Source organism: Gobius niger, assembly GCF_951799975.1.
Source record: "Gobius niger genome assembly, chromosome: 14".
NCBI classification, from domain to species: domain Eukaryota; kingdom Metazoa; phylum Chordata; class Actinopteri; order Gobiiformes; family Gobiidae; genus Gobius; species Gobius niger.
In genome coordinates this window covers 7,286,311-7,301,324 of record NC_136865.1, presented here as the reverse complement: position 1 = coordinate 7,301,324, position 15,014 = coordinate 7,286,311, and the positions used below count along the sequence as shown (strand labels likewise).

The 15,014-nt window shown below is 42.5% G+C and overlaps 1 protein-coding gene across 2 annotated transcripts in view; it reads right to left on the bottom strand.

Moving 5' to 3' along the window:
• Positions 1–8,282: 8,282 nt before the first annotated feature.
• Positions 8,283–15,014, bottom strand: part of phf14 (PHD finger protein 14) — a 93,966-nt gene continuing 87,234 nt past the window's right edge. For both annotated transcript variants that reach the window (XM_079571222.1, XM_079571223.1), the window contains exon 19: positions 8,283–8,628. In XM_079571222.1, coding sequence (XP_079427348.1) covers positions 8,530–8,628 — 99 coding nt within the window. In that variant the 3' untranslated portion in view covers positions 8,283–8,529. The remainder of the gene's footprint in view (positions 8,629–15,014) is intronic.

Here is a 15,014-nt window from a genome sequence, read left to right as displayed (position 1 = left end):
TATGACCTGAGGAGGCAGCAGTGAGTATAAAACAGCCAACTTGCATCTCGTCCCTTTAATGACAGAACAACCATATTAATTATGTTGTATATATAATATAATGCCATGAAATGGACACATCAAACCAAGTCATACTTTAATATCGGGACTGGCTTCCCCGATAGTTCTGGGAAGTCACTGGCAAACAGAAGACGCCTTTGTACAGTCGGAACCGGCTCAGACAGCTTCAGTTTCTGTGATTTCTCCGTTCACTGCCACACGATGATGACACAAACCCACCACAGTGTTATAAAACAGCTTGTCCACTCAGCTTTCACACCGCCCTTCCCTATTCTTCGCATATTTTAGGACCTCAAATGTCTTCTCCGCTGGATACTTCTGGTGCGGTCGTTTACAAGAAGAAAAAAAAATCCTCTTGATTATTACAATCTGCGACCGAATATTTTCTTTTGTTTGGGAGAGATCATCAGCTTCTGTTTAGTATGCGGCGCGTGTCTATGCGCTTAGATTGGCAACACTGCTATCAAACGCCTAATGACACCGCGCCTCTGCCCCACGCTGGGAGGCTTGTCCGCGGGGGGTCCGGTTTTTCGAAAGAGGGGGATAAGACGCCCGCGGCATCATCAATTCGCACCAAAAAAAAACGACCAAAAAGAAAAAAAAAGCTGGTGGTACATAACGTCTTTCACGGTTCACGGTTCCCCCTCCTGCCTGGGCCTGCAAATGGCTAAATTAATAAGTTCTCATGAAACAAATTGGAATTACACCCCTCAATGGCGCATAATGTGATAACGGGTGCGGGTTGGGAGGCGAACACATGCGAGATTTTGGGGGATAGCGTGAATGGTAACAGTATGGGGCCGGTACAGTACGCTGCCAGTGTTGAGGCATCAGTGAAGGGGGAACATGCCGCTGTGGGAACAAGGGGGCGGCTCTTAAAGGGCCAATATTATGCTTTATTCAGGGTTATGTGAAAAAGCCAATGGCCGCTGGCTGCTCTGCTTTACGCCCACGACACTGGAGGCCGCCATTGTTGTAGTACCTCCATATCGCCGCTAGGCCCCCATTGAAAAGCATTGGAGTTTAGACGCCTTAAAAACAACTTTTACGCCTGGTTTCAATTTTTTCAACACTAGACTAGGCTAGATATTCCTCCTGAGATAACGCTGGGTTAGTCACAATTTAAAGGAGCTATATCATGCTATTTTAGCCATTCCAAAGTTAAGTATAGGCATTTATATGATATATTGTACCTCTACCACTATTGAGCACTCATTTTTGTGATAAATATAAGTGTTTTCTGGAGGTATTTTTCAAACCCGGAAGACACAAGGCTTCGATTCAGTTAACTCCGCCCCCTCTCTCCGCACATACAACTTTACCGTTATATAAATAAACAGCAATAAGTGAAGATACTTCACAATGCAGTTATACGGAGTTGACATCTGCTACACAGCTTCATAAATGGCTAACACACATGCTAATATGCTAACACACAAGCTAACCCGCGTTTGGATTGACTCACAGCTCTGGTCCATCGCTGTTTACATTATGGGACTTGCGTTGGTTATAAAAGTTAATCCACTTTGGTTCAGGTGAAGGTTCACCAAACATCCATCAGTGACAGTCACAGAAAAACACTATTTTGGTGATAGTTGTAGAAAAACAACTTCTGACGGGAGTGGCCTCTTCTTTAGGAAGGTTGAATCATAGACTGTATATAGAGTCCTGTCCTCGTAGCCAAACGCGCTTCTTTTTCTCCGTGACATTATCGTTAGGTAGGATGAAGAACAGGTGTGTCCAGTTATAACGAGCTCCATCTTCACAGCTGCAGCGCAAACATGACTGATCTGTTCAGACGCTCAGGGGATGTGTTTGTTTTGGCCTCAGCTGACCTGGAAGCACCTCGGGCACATCCTTTCTTTTTCTTTTTTTTTTCCTTTATTTATTTATTTCTTACAACAGAAATAATGAAAAGGGTGTTTTACAAATTAAAATCAGGCCGTACGCATAGAATTAAGACATTGCATTACAGACGTCGAGCACTTCCGTTCCGCTGTTACGACACAACTGAACACTCAGTCGTTCACCAGGAGAGGGAGGAGCAGCTGCTCAGAGAGCAGGATTCAGGAGGATTACTGAGAGCTGCGTGAATGAAGCCACAAACCACTCTGGGGGTGTTTTTGATAAGGAAATAGCATAACAACATGGCTAAAAGCTCAAAAAAGTCGATTTTGCATGATATAGGACCTTTAAGAAACCAGGCTGGTTTTTGTAAGAAGAATTTTAGAAATCTCATACTTAATAAGGGCCGGACTGTTGGCATTGGAGCTGCGCGAGCTACACGTCACGCAAGGGCCGAGTCCACATTGAAGGTCCCGCCCTTATGCCCTTTTTAGGAACATGCTTTGTCAGAGCTGGGGAGGAGGAGTCTGTAAATGCGCCATGAATTCCCCCACGAGCGTGGTCATTGTAGTAAACGGGGAGGAGTGAGGAGAAGCTGTCCATTTATATATACAGTCTATGGAAAAAGCATTAGCATTAGCATTAGCATTAGCATTAGCATTAGCATTAGCGGGCACGCAACAACAAGGCCGTCTTTGCAGTGGGATGGTCAACATGAAGCAAAAGGCTACCTCGAGTCAAAACATGGACCACGAACCATGGAAATGAGCCGGTGATGTCCTGCTGCCAGAAAACCTCTCACCAGTCAGGACTGAGGAGATCCACTCACGTTAAAGGTGCATTATGTAACATTTTATGCGGGAAAAAGGTGATATTTGTGTGCGCTTGACATGTCCGTGGCCCCGTGCCTGTGTTAGCATAGCGCATTGTTGATGTTTTTTTTGGGTTTCTGGTAGGTTTTCTGTGTGGAATGTGAGTGTGACCATGGCAATAGTTACATTAGCAGTGAAAAGCAACCAAAAACCTGAAAAGAAAGAAAAAGAAGCTTGATCTGGAGTGTCAAAGAGGCCACCATGATGGAAAATAAAGGCGTTATGCTAACCATCAAATACACACTATCTTTTTTTTCCGGGTAAAAAGTTACATAATGCACCTTTAACAACAAAAACACATTGGATTGGAATAAACACTATTTATTATATAGACTGGTTGAAATGTTGTAACTTTAACATAATATTCCTCGTATAGGGAAAACACCTGCTACTAGCTCGTCCTCTGCTAGCAGTGAAGCAGTTTAAAGCTGTAGTAACATTTCAGTCAACAAGTAGAGTAAAGTACTAGCAGTAATTTATGTTGACACTCTATTAGTTGTTTCACTTAATTTTCTTTTAGCAATATCTGTCCAAACAGCAGAACTAACCGTCCTGGGTTCATTTTGTCAGTATTTGTTCAGTTAAAGTTTACAGTTGAATTACACATACAGATCCTTTCCAAAAAGGTAGAATATCATGGAAACGTTTATTTATTTTCATAATTTCATTCAAAATGCTAAACTTTCATAGATTATAGATTCAGGGCCCACAACTTCAACCATTTCAAGTACTTAGTTTTTATTTGTGCATAATTTGGGCTTCCAACTCACAAAACCCATGAAAACATTTCCAAAAATATTAATACTGTGAAGAAATCAGCCCAAATTTTACAGGGCATGAATGTTTTAAACTGAGTGTCACACACGACTCATTTAAACTCAAAGCACCTGCACAGGTTTTCCCTGGAGTCATTAAATTGCTTCATGTTGGTTTAATTGGATCAATATGGAGAAGACTGCAGACTTGACAACTGGCCAGAAGACCCTCACTGATACCCTCCATAGGATGAGCCACAAAGGTTCACAGCTAAGAAGGCTGGCAGTTCACAGAGTGCTGTGTCCAAGCATATCAATGGAAAGTCTAGTGGAAGAGCAAAATGTGGCAGGAGAAGATGCACCAGCAGATGAGCTGACCGTGGTCCAGAAAGAGTGGAATGAGGCGGGAGTCACAGCTTCAAAAACCACCACATTCAGACACATCCGGGAGATGAGCTACAACTGTCGGGTTCCTCGGGTCAAACCACTTCTGAGCCTGAGCCAACGTAGGAAGAGTCTCAACTGGGCCGAGGAGAAGACTAGACTGTTGGCCAAGGTCCAAGGGTTTGGAGGAAGACGGGTGAGGAACAGAACCCAAGCTGCTTGAGGTCCAGTGTTAAACATCCACAGTCAGTCATGATTTGGGGCAATGTCCAGTGCAGGTGTTGGTAAACTCTGCTTTCTTAAATCCACAGTCACCGTATCAGTCTACCAGAATGTTCTAGAGGACTTTATGATTCCTTCTGCTGAGGATCTGTATGGAGATGCAGATTTCATCTTCCAGCAGGACCTGGCCCCTGCCCACACCGCCAGAAGCACCAAAACCTGGTTTGATGCCCATGCCATCACAGTGCTTGACTGTTCTGCTAACTCGCCGGACCTAAACCCCATTGAGAATCTAGGTTGTATCAAGAGGAAAATGAGGGACACCAGACCCAAAAACAAAGAGCTGACAGCGAGCATCAAAGAAATCTGGGCTCCATAACTCCCTGGCAGTGCCACAGGCTGATGCCTCAATGCCATTTTGAAAGTCAGATTTTTTTTTTTTTTGTGCAAATCTGAGAAGTGAATGGTGATTTCTTCAGTTTTCAAATTTTTGGAAATCCTGTTTTCGTGGGTTTTGTGAGCTGGAAGCCCAAATTATGCACAAATAAACAACTAAATACTTGAACTCGTTAAAGTTCTGGGCCCTGAATCTATAATCTATGGAAGATTAACGTTTTGAATGGAATTATGGAAATAAATGAACTTTTCCATGATATTCAAATTTTTTGGAAAGAGTCTGTACACATTTCTTTCATCACAAGAAGCGTTGATGTTGTTAGTTTATTACCTTCTATGTTTCGACAGAGTGGCAAACGTCCGTCTTCGCCATCCAGCTGTTTGTTCCCGGGCGTGGCCGTTGGGACAGGTTTATTACTTCTGTCCTCGCTCTTCACTGGACAGCATACACAACCTCGCTCAACAGGTGTTTGGGAGGAGTGGGATCGACAGTATATCGATTTTGATGTATATTGCAATTTATTCGGCGTGTTCATTTCGTCTGAGCAGTGGAAGAATATTTTAGGTAAAGAAAAAAAACTGCTACATGTGGCGTCTTTGCCTGGGAAACATGACCACATGCCGGTTTGTTTACATGAAGAAAGCCTTTTTACAGTTATCTACTTGAGCAATTACTACGATAGATACAGACGGCGTCGCGTCAGTTTAGCTCGGCTCAGTCCCTCCCCTCTTTAATGGCTACTCTCACCTGTAGGTAAACATCTTTGTCTTAATTACAAGTCAATAACTATAAGTTCTTTGAAATGTCTCTTTTTTAAATTATGCTGTTTAGCCGTATTACAATAACTATTGGTCATGTACTGTCAAAAAGCACAAAAATACTGTTTTAAAGTAGGAAACAAATGTTAGAACTGAATTATTTGAACAGAGGCCAATCCATGAACAAATATAACTTAAGTCTATGCCTCCTATGAAGCTGGAATAACATAACAAACAAAACAAAAATGGCAAAATCTAGAGCTTTATTAAAGATCCATCTACAGTAAGGGCAATTCCAAAGATGCCACTGTCAATCAGTTGTTCTTCATATTTGTACTGAGTAGTGGTTCCCACGGCTTATTTAGGAGCGTTGTGTTATGGAAATCTGAACCATTAATTGTTTATTCCTCTCATCATGTCACATATGCTTTATGGACATTTGACCATTACATACAGTGACCTATATTCAGTGAGCATTACCTCATTTACTAGAGTTCAGGTGCATGTTTGTGTATGAGTCGGTGCGATAAGGCGGAGGATTTCTGTCCTCATTCACTCGTGCTCTCACATCCAGCTTATCTCCCACTCATGGTCATTGGCAGTTGTTTACTTGTCCATGGCGCCTTATGTATCTCAACACTGTACGACTCCTTTGACCATTACATAATTGGCACCTGCTTGGCCGGGGTCAGGACATCTTATCTAGAATTGGAGACAGGGTGTTTGTGTCCTTGCTTTGGCGACGTTTGTCTTATACATGTCGTCAGGGTCTCTGAATGTCTTAGGTCAATCTGACCCATTACACCATTGGGGCATTCCATAATCATATGATCATTGTGCTGTCTTTGTGTATAAATACTGTGAGCTGTGAACTGTTCTTCAGAGCATCTTGTATCCAGGTACTTGGTGTGTTTCCATATGCATATGTTAAATAAACCTGCACGCTTGATTCATGACAACTTCTCTCCGGTTTTCATTTAATATGGTCTCGATGTTTACTATAACAGTTGTCTTCAGGATAAACCAGCCAAACCAGTAAAAAGTTGTGCTATAATGGACTGTGGCACATTTACAGCGAACATACTCACGTTACTTAGATAGAGACGCTGCCCGACACAAACAGCGCTCCTTCTCACTAACCGATATTTCCCCCATTATGACGAGAGTAAGACTCCTCATCTGCAATCAAACACACCACAGTCCATTATGGCAGTCACGACGCCCGGCCGTTTGCAACACTCAAAAATTAAGCCTTGTTTGTTGTTACTTCGAAGGAACCGCCAGCGCTGTGAGCCTAATGCCCTGGCACGTTTAATGCCGCCGTTAAAGCAATTAAGCCCGAGCGATTCTCACTTAAGATGTGCTTTGGCTGCGTGCTGGAGATAGAGACGCCAAGAACTTGATTTTTATTTATTTTTGCATTTACAATTTATTGGCACTTCAAGGGGCTAGTTCCAGATTAACTCAGAGCCAAAGGGTGCCTGGGCCTGGCAGTGGTGCGCGCTCACGGGTCAAGCAAGCGCTCACAGAAAATAATATCCTGTTTTTTTTTCTTTTTTTTTTTTGCTTCAATGTTGTTTGCTGATTAGAAATAAACGACAGCTACTGCAGGCCACTGGCAGGTCGAAACACCATATGGTTAAAAAAATAAAAAATAGGCTAAATCCAAAACAAGGAGCGCTTTATTACAAATATACTGGCAATTAAAAAGAGAAAGCGCAGGTTTCATAGTAGCAAATAAATGTGAATATATATTTATATATATATACACGTACGATATAAAAATAAATTGTAGAAGGATTTCAGGGTGGAATGTGGGAGATGGCAGAAAAGCGGCAAGAGGCAGTGCTTTGGACGTCATGTAAACAGTGTTTCGATAGTTAGCGTAGGAAAATAGAGGGACGTCGTACACAAAGTGCCCTTCGTCGTATTTGGCACCCTTGAGAAATGTGAGGCGAGAAAGTCGAGACAAAAAAAAAAGGAACACAAATCTGTTCGGAGCATCGTTTTCATAATAAACAATGATCTCCGCTCTCTAACAATCCATCAAAGCACAGAAATCTCAAGATATGTTTTTAAACCAGTACATTTTTGCAGTTGTTACATAAATTTGCTCCATAAGTAATTCATGAATGAATCCTGATCCACCAAAATTATTAGTCAGTCCCTCCAGGATTTCGCAAACTCCACAAAATCGGTGCTGGATTGCAACTATCCCATAACTCTGCGACTTAAGAAACAGTTTCTGATCAGTTGTCCTCTTAAAGCAGTACTAAGTAACTCATGCCCCTAGAGGCCATAAGCACCACTGCAGGTGTCGTAGCAAGTTGCGATTTTTTAACTTATTAATTGTCCGCGAGAGTAAATACTACGCTGACAGAAAAGACAAAGGGACAGAGGGATATTGTACATCCAATTACACAATGGAAATAATATTTTTTCACTCAAACTTGGCTGTAAATACTGTTTAAAGTGGCGCTAGCCCGCAGTTAGCTTTGCACGTTAGCTTCTTCTATGTGATTCCATTAGTGTGTATGGGTGCTACGACCCGGTACAGTCAAGTTGCAAGTGTGGTTTTCTGGCCAGAGACACCAGAGGGAGATGAAAGGTAAAAGCTGTAAAATATAAGGAAAAGTTTGATTTTAGAAGTATATTGTTTTAAGCAGAAATAAAATGCAACTTTCCACTGTAACTTTTGAAAAAGTGTCACAACAATCACAAAAATTGCCCGCGGAATCCTGTTGGGACTGATTAAATTAATGCCTTTAATACCAAACAATTTTAAATTCATCTTCTCAAACTAATATCATTGTCTCACAACACTTAGCCGCTCTTATAACACTTCATTTATTATTAAAAATGTCTGTCAAAGAAAATGTAGTTACTAATTCACATGTCTGCTTATAAAAGACCCTGAACCCTGGTTTTAAGACCTTTCTCTCAAAAACAACCCCAAAACGACGCCATAAAGTCAGCTTTATCCGCAAAGATTTCATCAAGGGTGCCGGTAAAGATGGAGGGTCAAGCACATGTAACACTAATCTGTGGCAGAAACACAACCGGCGTCACTCCATGATTCCACAATCCCAGCCCTCACGGTACAAAGTGTTTTTTTTTTACTTCGTATATAAATGCCTAGTGTTTTCTAAAATACTTCGATCTGCTGGCGAGTAGAAAAGTCGAGTGTGCTATCTTTAAAACAGGCGAGTCAAAGTCGGTTGGTCCAGGTTTGAGTTCTAGATCTCCTGCTCGGTCGATTCCTCTTTCACGTCGTCGTCGTCGTCGCCATCATCGCCATCGCCATCGCCCTGCTCCTTCAGATCCTCCTCTTCCTCCTGAACGAAGACAAAGGAGAGACTTCATTGTCACAAACGAAAGCTTTTGAGTAAATAATTTCAACAATAAAGAAAAAAAAAAGAAAGAAAGAAAACCACAAAGCCAGCGTTTCTTCGAGGTTCTCTCTGGCTCCTGGACCCGGCCCCGGCTCCAGAGTTGAGTAAAAGCTGACTTTCGCAGCAGCAGAAGTGTTGAAGCGGCTGAATTAGCGGAGCGGGCTAAGTGGATGTGACAGCGGAGGGATCGGCGGCGGTGATTAAAGCGGTCTGACAGATACAATTACCCTCTGTCTCAGCTTCATACACACGTCCACTCAGGGTCAGCCACGCCTCACCTCCACGCCGCGCTCTAAGGGTGTTACCGATGGCGCCTTAGGGTGGCATCTCGTTTTGTTCGCGCACTTTTGAGAAACCGGGTATATTTAGTCCTCCTCTGCCCTCTCACTTTCTGATGTCAAACACTAAATAGTTTTGCATTGAGATCGAGAGCGGTGCTTTCTGATTGCACTTTGTCACTTCAAAACAATACATTTTAATTCATTCAAAAGGCTTGATTAAAGTAGCATTTACTTGTGTCCTTATATGGAAAATGGGGGCCGGCTCCGAAAGTTCCTTGCTGTAATGGACTTATCCATTCAAACTTTATTGAACACAGGCTTGTCATCGTTACCTCCACGTGTTCATCTTAGCCATCTTAGCCTCCATCTCTCTATCTTTTTTTATTGGCTCCAAAAACCAACCAAACTGCTAGCATGAACGAGCTTCAGTCAGCCTGCACTTAGTCGATTGCTATTTTACAGTCGATGAGTTGCAAAATTGAATAAAACGGCCTAAATCTTTGAGATATTTGCTTGAAATAAAATCATTCATAAATCTACTATACATAAGTGATGGAGAATGCCACACTGACTCAAAATAAAAAAAGGCGATTAAAAAATTGCAAAATACATTTGTGCCCCGTCACTAGAACCAGGGACACAAGTTGGCAGCCCAAGATTTTTTAATTGGTGATTTTCGCTCTTTTGCAGAATCGTTCAGTTGAAGTTTATTGTTTATTGTTAAGGAACCCCATTAGCTACAACCATAGTGGTTGCTAGTCTTCCTGGGGTCCAGGATTAAAAAGCATTTACAATAAAATAACATGCATTAAAAGAAAACAAGGCACAACAGTAATACATGACAAGATATAATTACTGAAACCATGCCAAAGATTTTAGTGTATTTTTGAAAACATGTAAAGTGGATGAATCACTCAAATTCACAGGCAGCTTTTTCCACAATTGCGACGATCTAAATTCAACAGTTTTTAGTAGCAGACTTGTTCTAGGTCGATTTATCGCCACGTTGTCACTGCAAGCACGGCGCGTAGGACAAGAGTGTGTCTGCTTCACATATTTAATGTTTTCAAATAGTGCGATCGGTTTAATAATAAATTATAATGGAATTTATTTTGGAGTATGGACACCTGATCACCAGGCGGGCGGCTCTGTTCTGAACCACCTGAAGCCTTGCTATGTCAGTTTTATTTGCAGCGGACCATATGACGGAGCAATATTCCAGATGTGAGAACACAAAAGCCTGAACTACTGTTTTTTTAATAGCTAGAGTTATGTAACATGAGCACCTTCTGACCACAGCTATAGCTTTATTTACCCGTTTTACTGATCACATGAAGCGACCATGAAAGATGGTTTAAAGAGGGGGTATTATGCTTTTTTCAGTCACATAGCACCAGTCTATATCACACTACAATGATGACCAAACCTTCTGTTGGTCTGTAAATGCATTAAATTAGAATAACTGCCTTGTATAAAATGTCTCTCTCAAAATGGCTGTAGTGAATGTCTTGAAATAGGCCTCTGTCTCTTTAAGAACCTCTGAGCCTTTCCGACACGCCCCCTCCACACGCTGTCTGTGGCATCAGTGGGGAGGGGGCTCTGCTGAGGAGCAGTGGTTGGTTACTCGGCTGGTGACGAAAGCTCGGAGGCGTCTCCGGGAGGTGGGGGCGTTCCTAGGAGGACTCAGGCAAACCTATCCCTAAAATGGCCGCCATCAGAGTGTTTACAGATTACTCAAAAATACGTGAATGTGCCAAGGCAACACTTCAGGCATGTTTTTAATGAGGGAGTGACATAATAACATGATGTAAAGCTTGAAAAAGTCCATTTTGCATAATACCCCCCTTTAACCTGGCAGTATTGGTATATTTATTGGTGATAAAGATGCTCTTTATTTTGATCAAATAATGACATTGACTGGAAAGCAGGTTGGACTGCGCTCTTCTCATTGGACCTTATAGATGGCTTGACAACACTGATCTGGACAGGTCCCATTTCCTTTCCTGCAGCAGAGAGGAGATACCAGACTGCAGTTTCAAAGACAGCTTTATTCACCTGACTGTCGGCATGCTGAACTCTCTCCCCTTCCCTCTCTCTCTGCTGCCCCTGAAGCAAAATCCACTCTCTGTATGTGCTTTACATGTGGCAGAATCGACAACAAGATGCTACAACAAGGAAACGTCAAATTTGCCACTAAAAAGTTAAAAACGCCTAAATACTCACGCACAATCCCTCGCACCATGATCCTGATTTGATTTGAGATGGCAGACCCGACTCCAAAACTTCCAGCCGAACAATTCACCGCGCGCTCATCCAACGAGAAACGCCATTAGGGCTGCGGCATTTCCTTACGGTTCACTCTTTAATTAGAAAAACTCTCCTGAAAAGACGAGCTCGGAGCACATTTGAAACAATAAACTGAGACGGGACAGGTCTTTAGAATTCTTATTACACTCCTGGGCTGGAATGGCACAGCGCTGCATACAATTTCAGCTTGGCAAAAACAAAAGTCTGTCTCATCTTTAAATAACAATGCAGCCCACCAGTCCCTAAACAACAGGCCCGCGATTCAGCAGCCTAATGCGGAAATTACTTCTGGCACTTTTACAAACAGCCGCTGAGAATACCGGGCTTTACAATTTAGAACGGAAATTTTCTTTATATACGATTATGGGAAGAATAAGGACGATTGCACACAAGGCAAGAGAGTAATGTGCATATGCTTGTTAGAGATGTTCAAATAGGGGACTGGTTTTGTTTCTTTTTTATCACTTGATTTGATGTTGTTCAAACCAAAAACCGTCCTCCATGTTTTTTTAAGCTCATAATCTAACATTTTTTCGGTTCTTAGATGTTCTGCGCTCAAAGTGAGTAAATCATAATGCACTTTCTTCTAAACCACGTTGTAAATCGAAACTGAAAGCTACAACAAGTCATTCCCACAGCTGCCAGCAGGGGGAGTCGGTCACAGTGTTCTCCAGCTCTAGCACCCCGCTGCTGCGATTTCATTCTTGTAATGTATTTTAAAGCCCTATATGCATCATATGTTTTCTTTATTCACAGGTTCATACGAATAAATATTTAAAAAAATACAAAATAAAACAAAATTTAAGACCTTAAAAAGGGTTAAAAAAGAAAAAACTATATTCGGCTGAACTATCTAAAATACACTGCCGCTCAAAAGGGCGGCATGGTGGCACAGCGGTTAGCCCTCGTGCTTCACAGCTAGAAGGTCCCTGGTTCGATTCCCACATTGGACATGCAAACTTGCAAACTTGCACATACAAACTCCTTTCTGTGTGGTGTTTGCGTGTTCTCCCCGTGTCTGCGTAGGTTTCCTCCGGGTACTCCGGTTTCCCCTAACACTAAGAACATGTACAATAGGTTTCCCTCTGGGGCCAGGACTCTCTTGAAAAAGAGATTCTTTATCTCAGTGGGACTTTCCAGGTAAAAAATAAAGGTAAAAAAAATAAAATAAAAAAAAGTTTAGGGTCACCAAGGTCAGCCTCTCTAATCGGCACAACAGTTTTCAGCAGTGCTAGCATAATTGCATGAGGGTTTTCTAATCCTCTAACACAATGTACCATTAGAACAATGGAGCCTCTGCACACCTATTCCATTAAAAATCACCCGTTTCACGCCAGAATAGGCATTCACAACATTAACAATGTCTATACTGTATTTATGATAAATCTTGAAAAAAGAAGTGCTTTTCTTTCAAAAATAAGGACATTGTAAATGAGCCCATACAATTTTGAACGGTAGTGGTCTTGTTTTGACCAGGAAACATAGCGTTGAATCACAAATTACAAAAGCAGGAATAAATGATCCCCATTTAAATTGAATAAAGTCTAAAACTGCCAGCTGGTCCCGAGTACCACAGTTTTAGAGCGAAAGCATTAAAGACGTAAAAAGAGATTCCATATATCATATTTCATTCATTCATTTATTTAAATGGGACAGTGCACATTAATGAACAGACAAGTAGTGCTGTAAATACGCTGGATTTAGCTCAAGGCTAAGTCCCATATCCTGTTCCGTGTTCTTTTAAGTGATAGTCTGTAAGTTTAAATGTATTACAGCTTCATCAGAACGCACATAATTAACCACCTGGGCCTGTAATTTGACAAAACATAAGTAATATTAAACAATTTGTATATTTTTCTAAAGTCCCGCCCTTTGCTGATCTCAACAACTAATCAGAATCCCCGGTGCCGTCACTTTGACCAATGAGACGAGCTTTCCTGTGAACCGGCCTGTCAGGTCCAATCAGGGGTGTGGGGACTTGACTGTAAGATTGCAAAGTGAGGAGAGGATGAAAGTAAGTAGTAAGTAAACAAACTATCACTTTAAGGAAATGAAATAAGAATGTCAGACTGGGGAATAATCGGCAACAGCTGGAGAAAAAGCCGGATACTTGTGTCAACACCGGTCACTTGCACTTTACATGACTTGAATACTTGACCCATTTGAACGCACAAAGTTTCCTTCTTTGACAACTCGCTATATTTAAACGTGTCCTTTGCAAGTTAGTTCCAAGTGGAGAGCTATTTATCCAGGTGCACACTGAAGTCGGACGCTGGTGGAGATAGAGATGAGACGTTGCAGTCTGAAAGTCCATCGATCACCGTGTGGAGGACACGCGGGGCTATTTGCCGCTCTCCCGAAAGCCTCGCGCCGCCGCCGTAAATTAGGGTTAGGGTTAATGCGCGGGACATGCCCATAGATCATAACCAAACTAACTGGAACCTTGTCGCCGTCTCCGGAGAGCCTTTTGATATGCGGCCGTCCGTAGAGAATGAATGGGACACTTCGTTTTTTTCTTTTTTTTTTTTTCTTCCACGGCGCCGGCTACTTTCGGGCGTAAACGGTGTAAATCTATAGCGGCGGGTGACATCTCATGAACCCGAGTGTCGTTCGGCCCCCGTGTCATCCACCAAATCTCCCCGACAAGCCTGCCAATTTTCCAATTACCTGTGGCGCCATCCGTTACGGGCCGGTCCAGTCAGCGCTTTAAATGGGACGGGGAGCGCGCGCGGGGGGGGGGGGGGGGGGGGGGGGGGAGGAAGGCGCGCTAACAATGTCATAAAACAGACGCGCTGTTGATTTAGAGCCGCGGTGTCCTGGTCCGTCTTTACTGGCTGATATTGACAAAAAGAACACTTTCAAAAGGGAATCTAATAATGCAGCGCTGCATCATCGCATTATCAACTATTGTGATATTATCGCGTGGATGAGATATTGTCCAACTCTCTTCTATCTGGGAAAATTTGACTAATCCCCCAAGCCTGCGTAAATAGGGGGATCAAGAGTAATGTGTCTTTGAAGAGCACAGTGGTCAGTTCATGTGGGAGCTGAGAGTGGAGCTCTAGTTTAAATGGGGGGGGGGGTATTATGCAAAATGGACTTTTTCAAGCTTTACATCATGTTATTATGTCATTCCCTCATTAAAAACATGCCTGAAGTGTTGCCTTGGCACATTCGTGTGTTTTTGAGTAATCTGTAAAAACTGATGGCGGCCATTTTAGGGATAGGTTTGCCTGAGTCCTCCTAGGAACGCCCCCACCTCCCGGAGACGCCTCCGAGCTTTCGTCACCAGCCGAGTAACCAACCACTGCTCCTCAGCAGAACCCCCTCCCCACTGATGCCACAGACAGCGTGTGGAGGGGGCGTGTCGGAAAGGGTCAGAGGTCAATTTTATACAAGGCAGTTTTTCTAATTTACTGCATTTACAGACCAACAGAAGGTTTGGTCATCATTGTAGTGTGCTTTAGACTGGTGCTATGTGATTGAAAAAAGCATAATACCCCCTCTTTAACTGATGCATAAACGACTTCTATTGGTTAGGGATGCACCGATCCAGCCTTTTAGGTTCCGATACCGATACTGGAGGTTTGAGTATCTGCCGATCGAGTATCTGTATTAACCGATGCCAAGAGACTTTCTTAAAAGTGGCTGCTGTGAGTGCAAAAGTGAATGGTCCTCTTTTCTCCAGTGTGAGATCAATAAAGTCTCGTCTTTTCTTGCAAACGAAATGTTACAGATCAA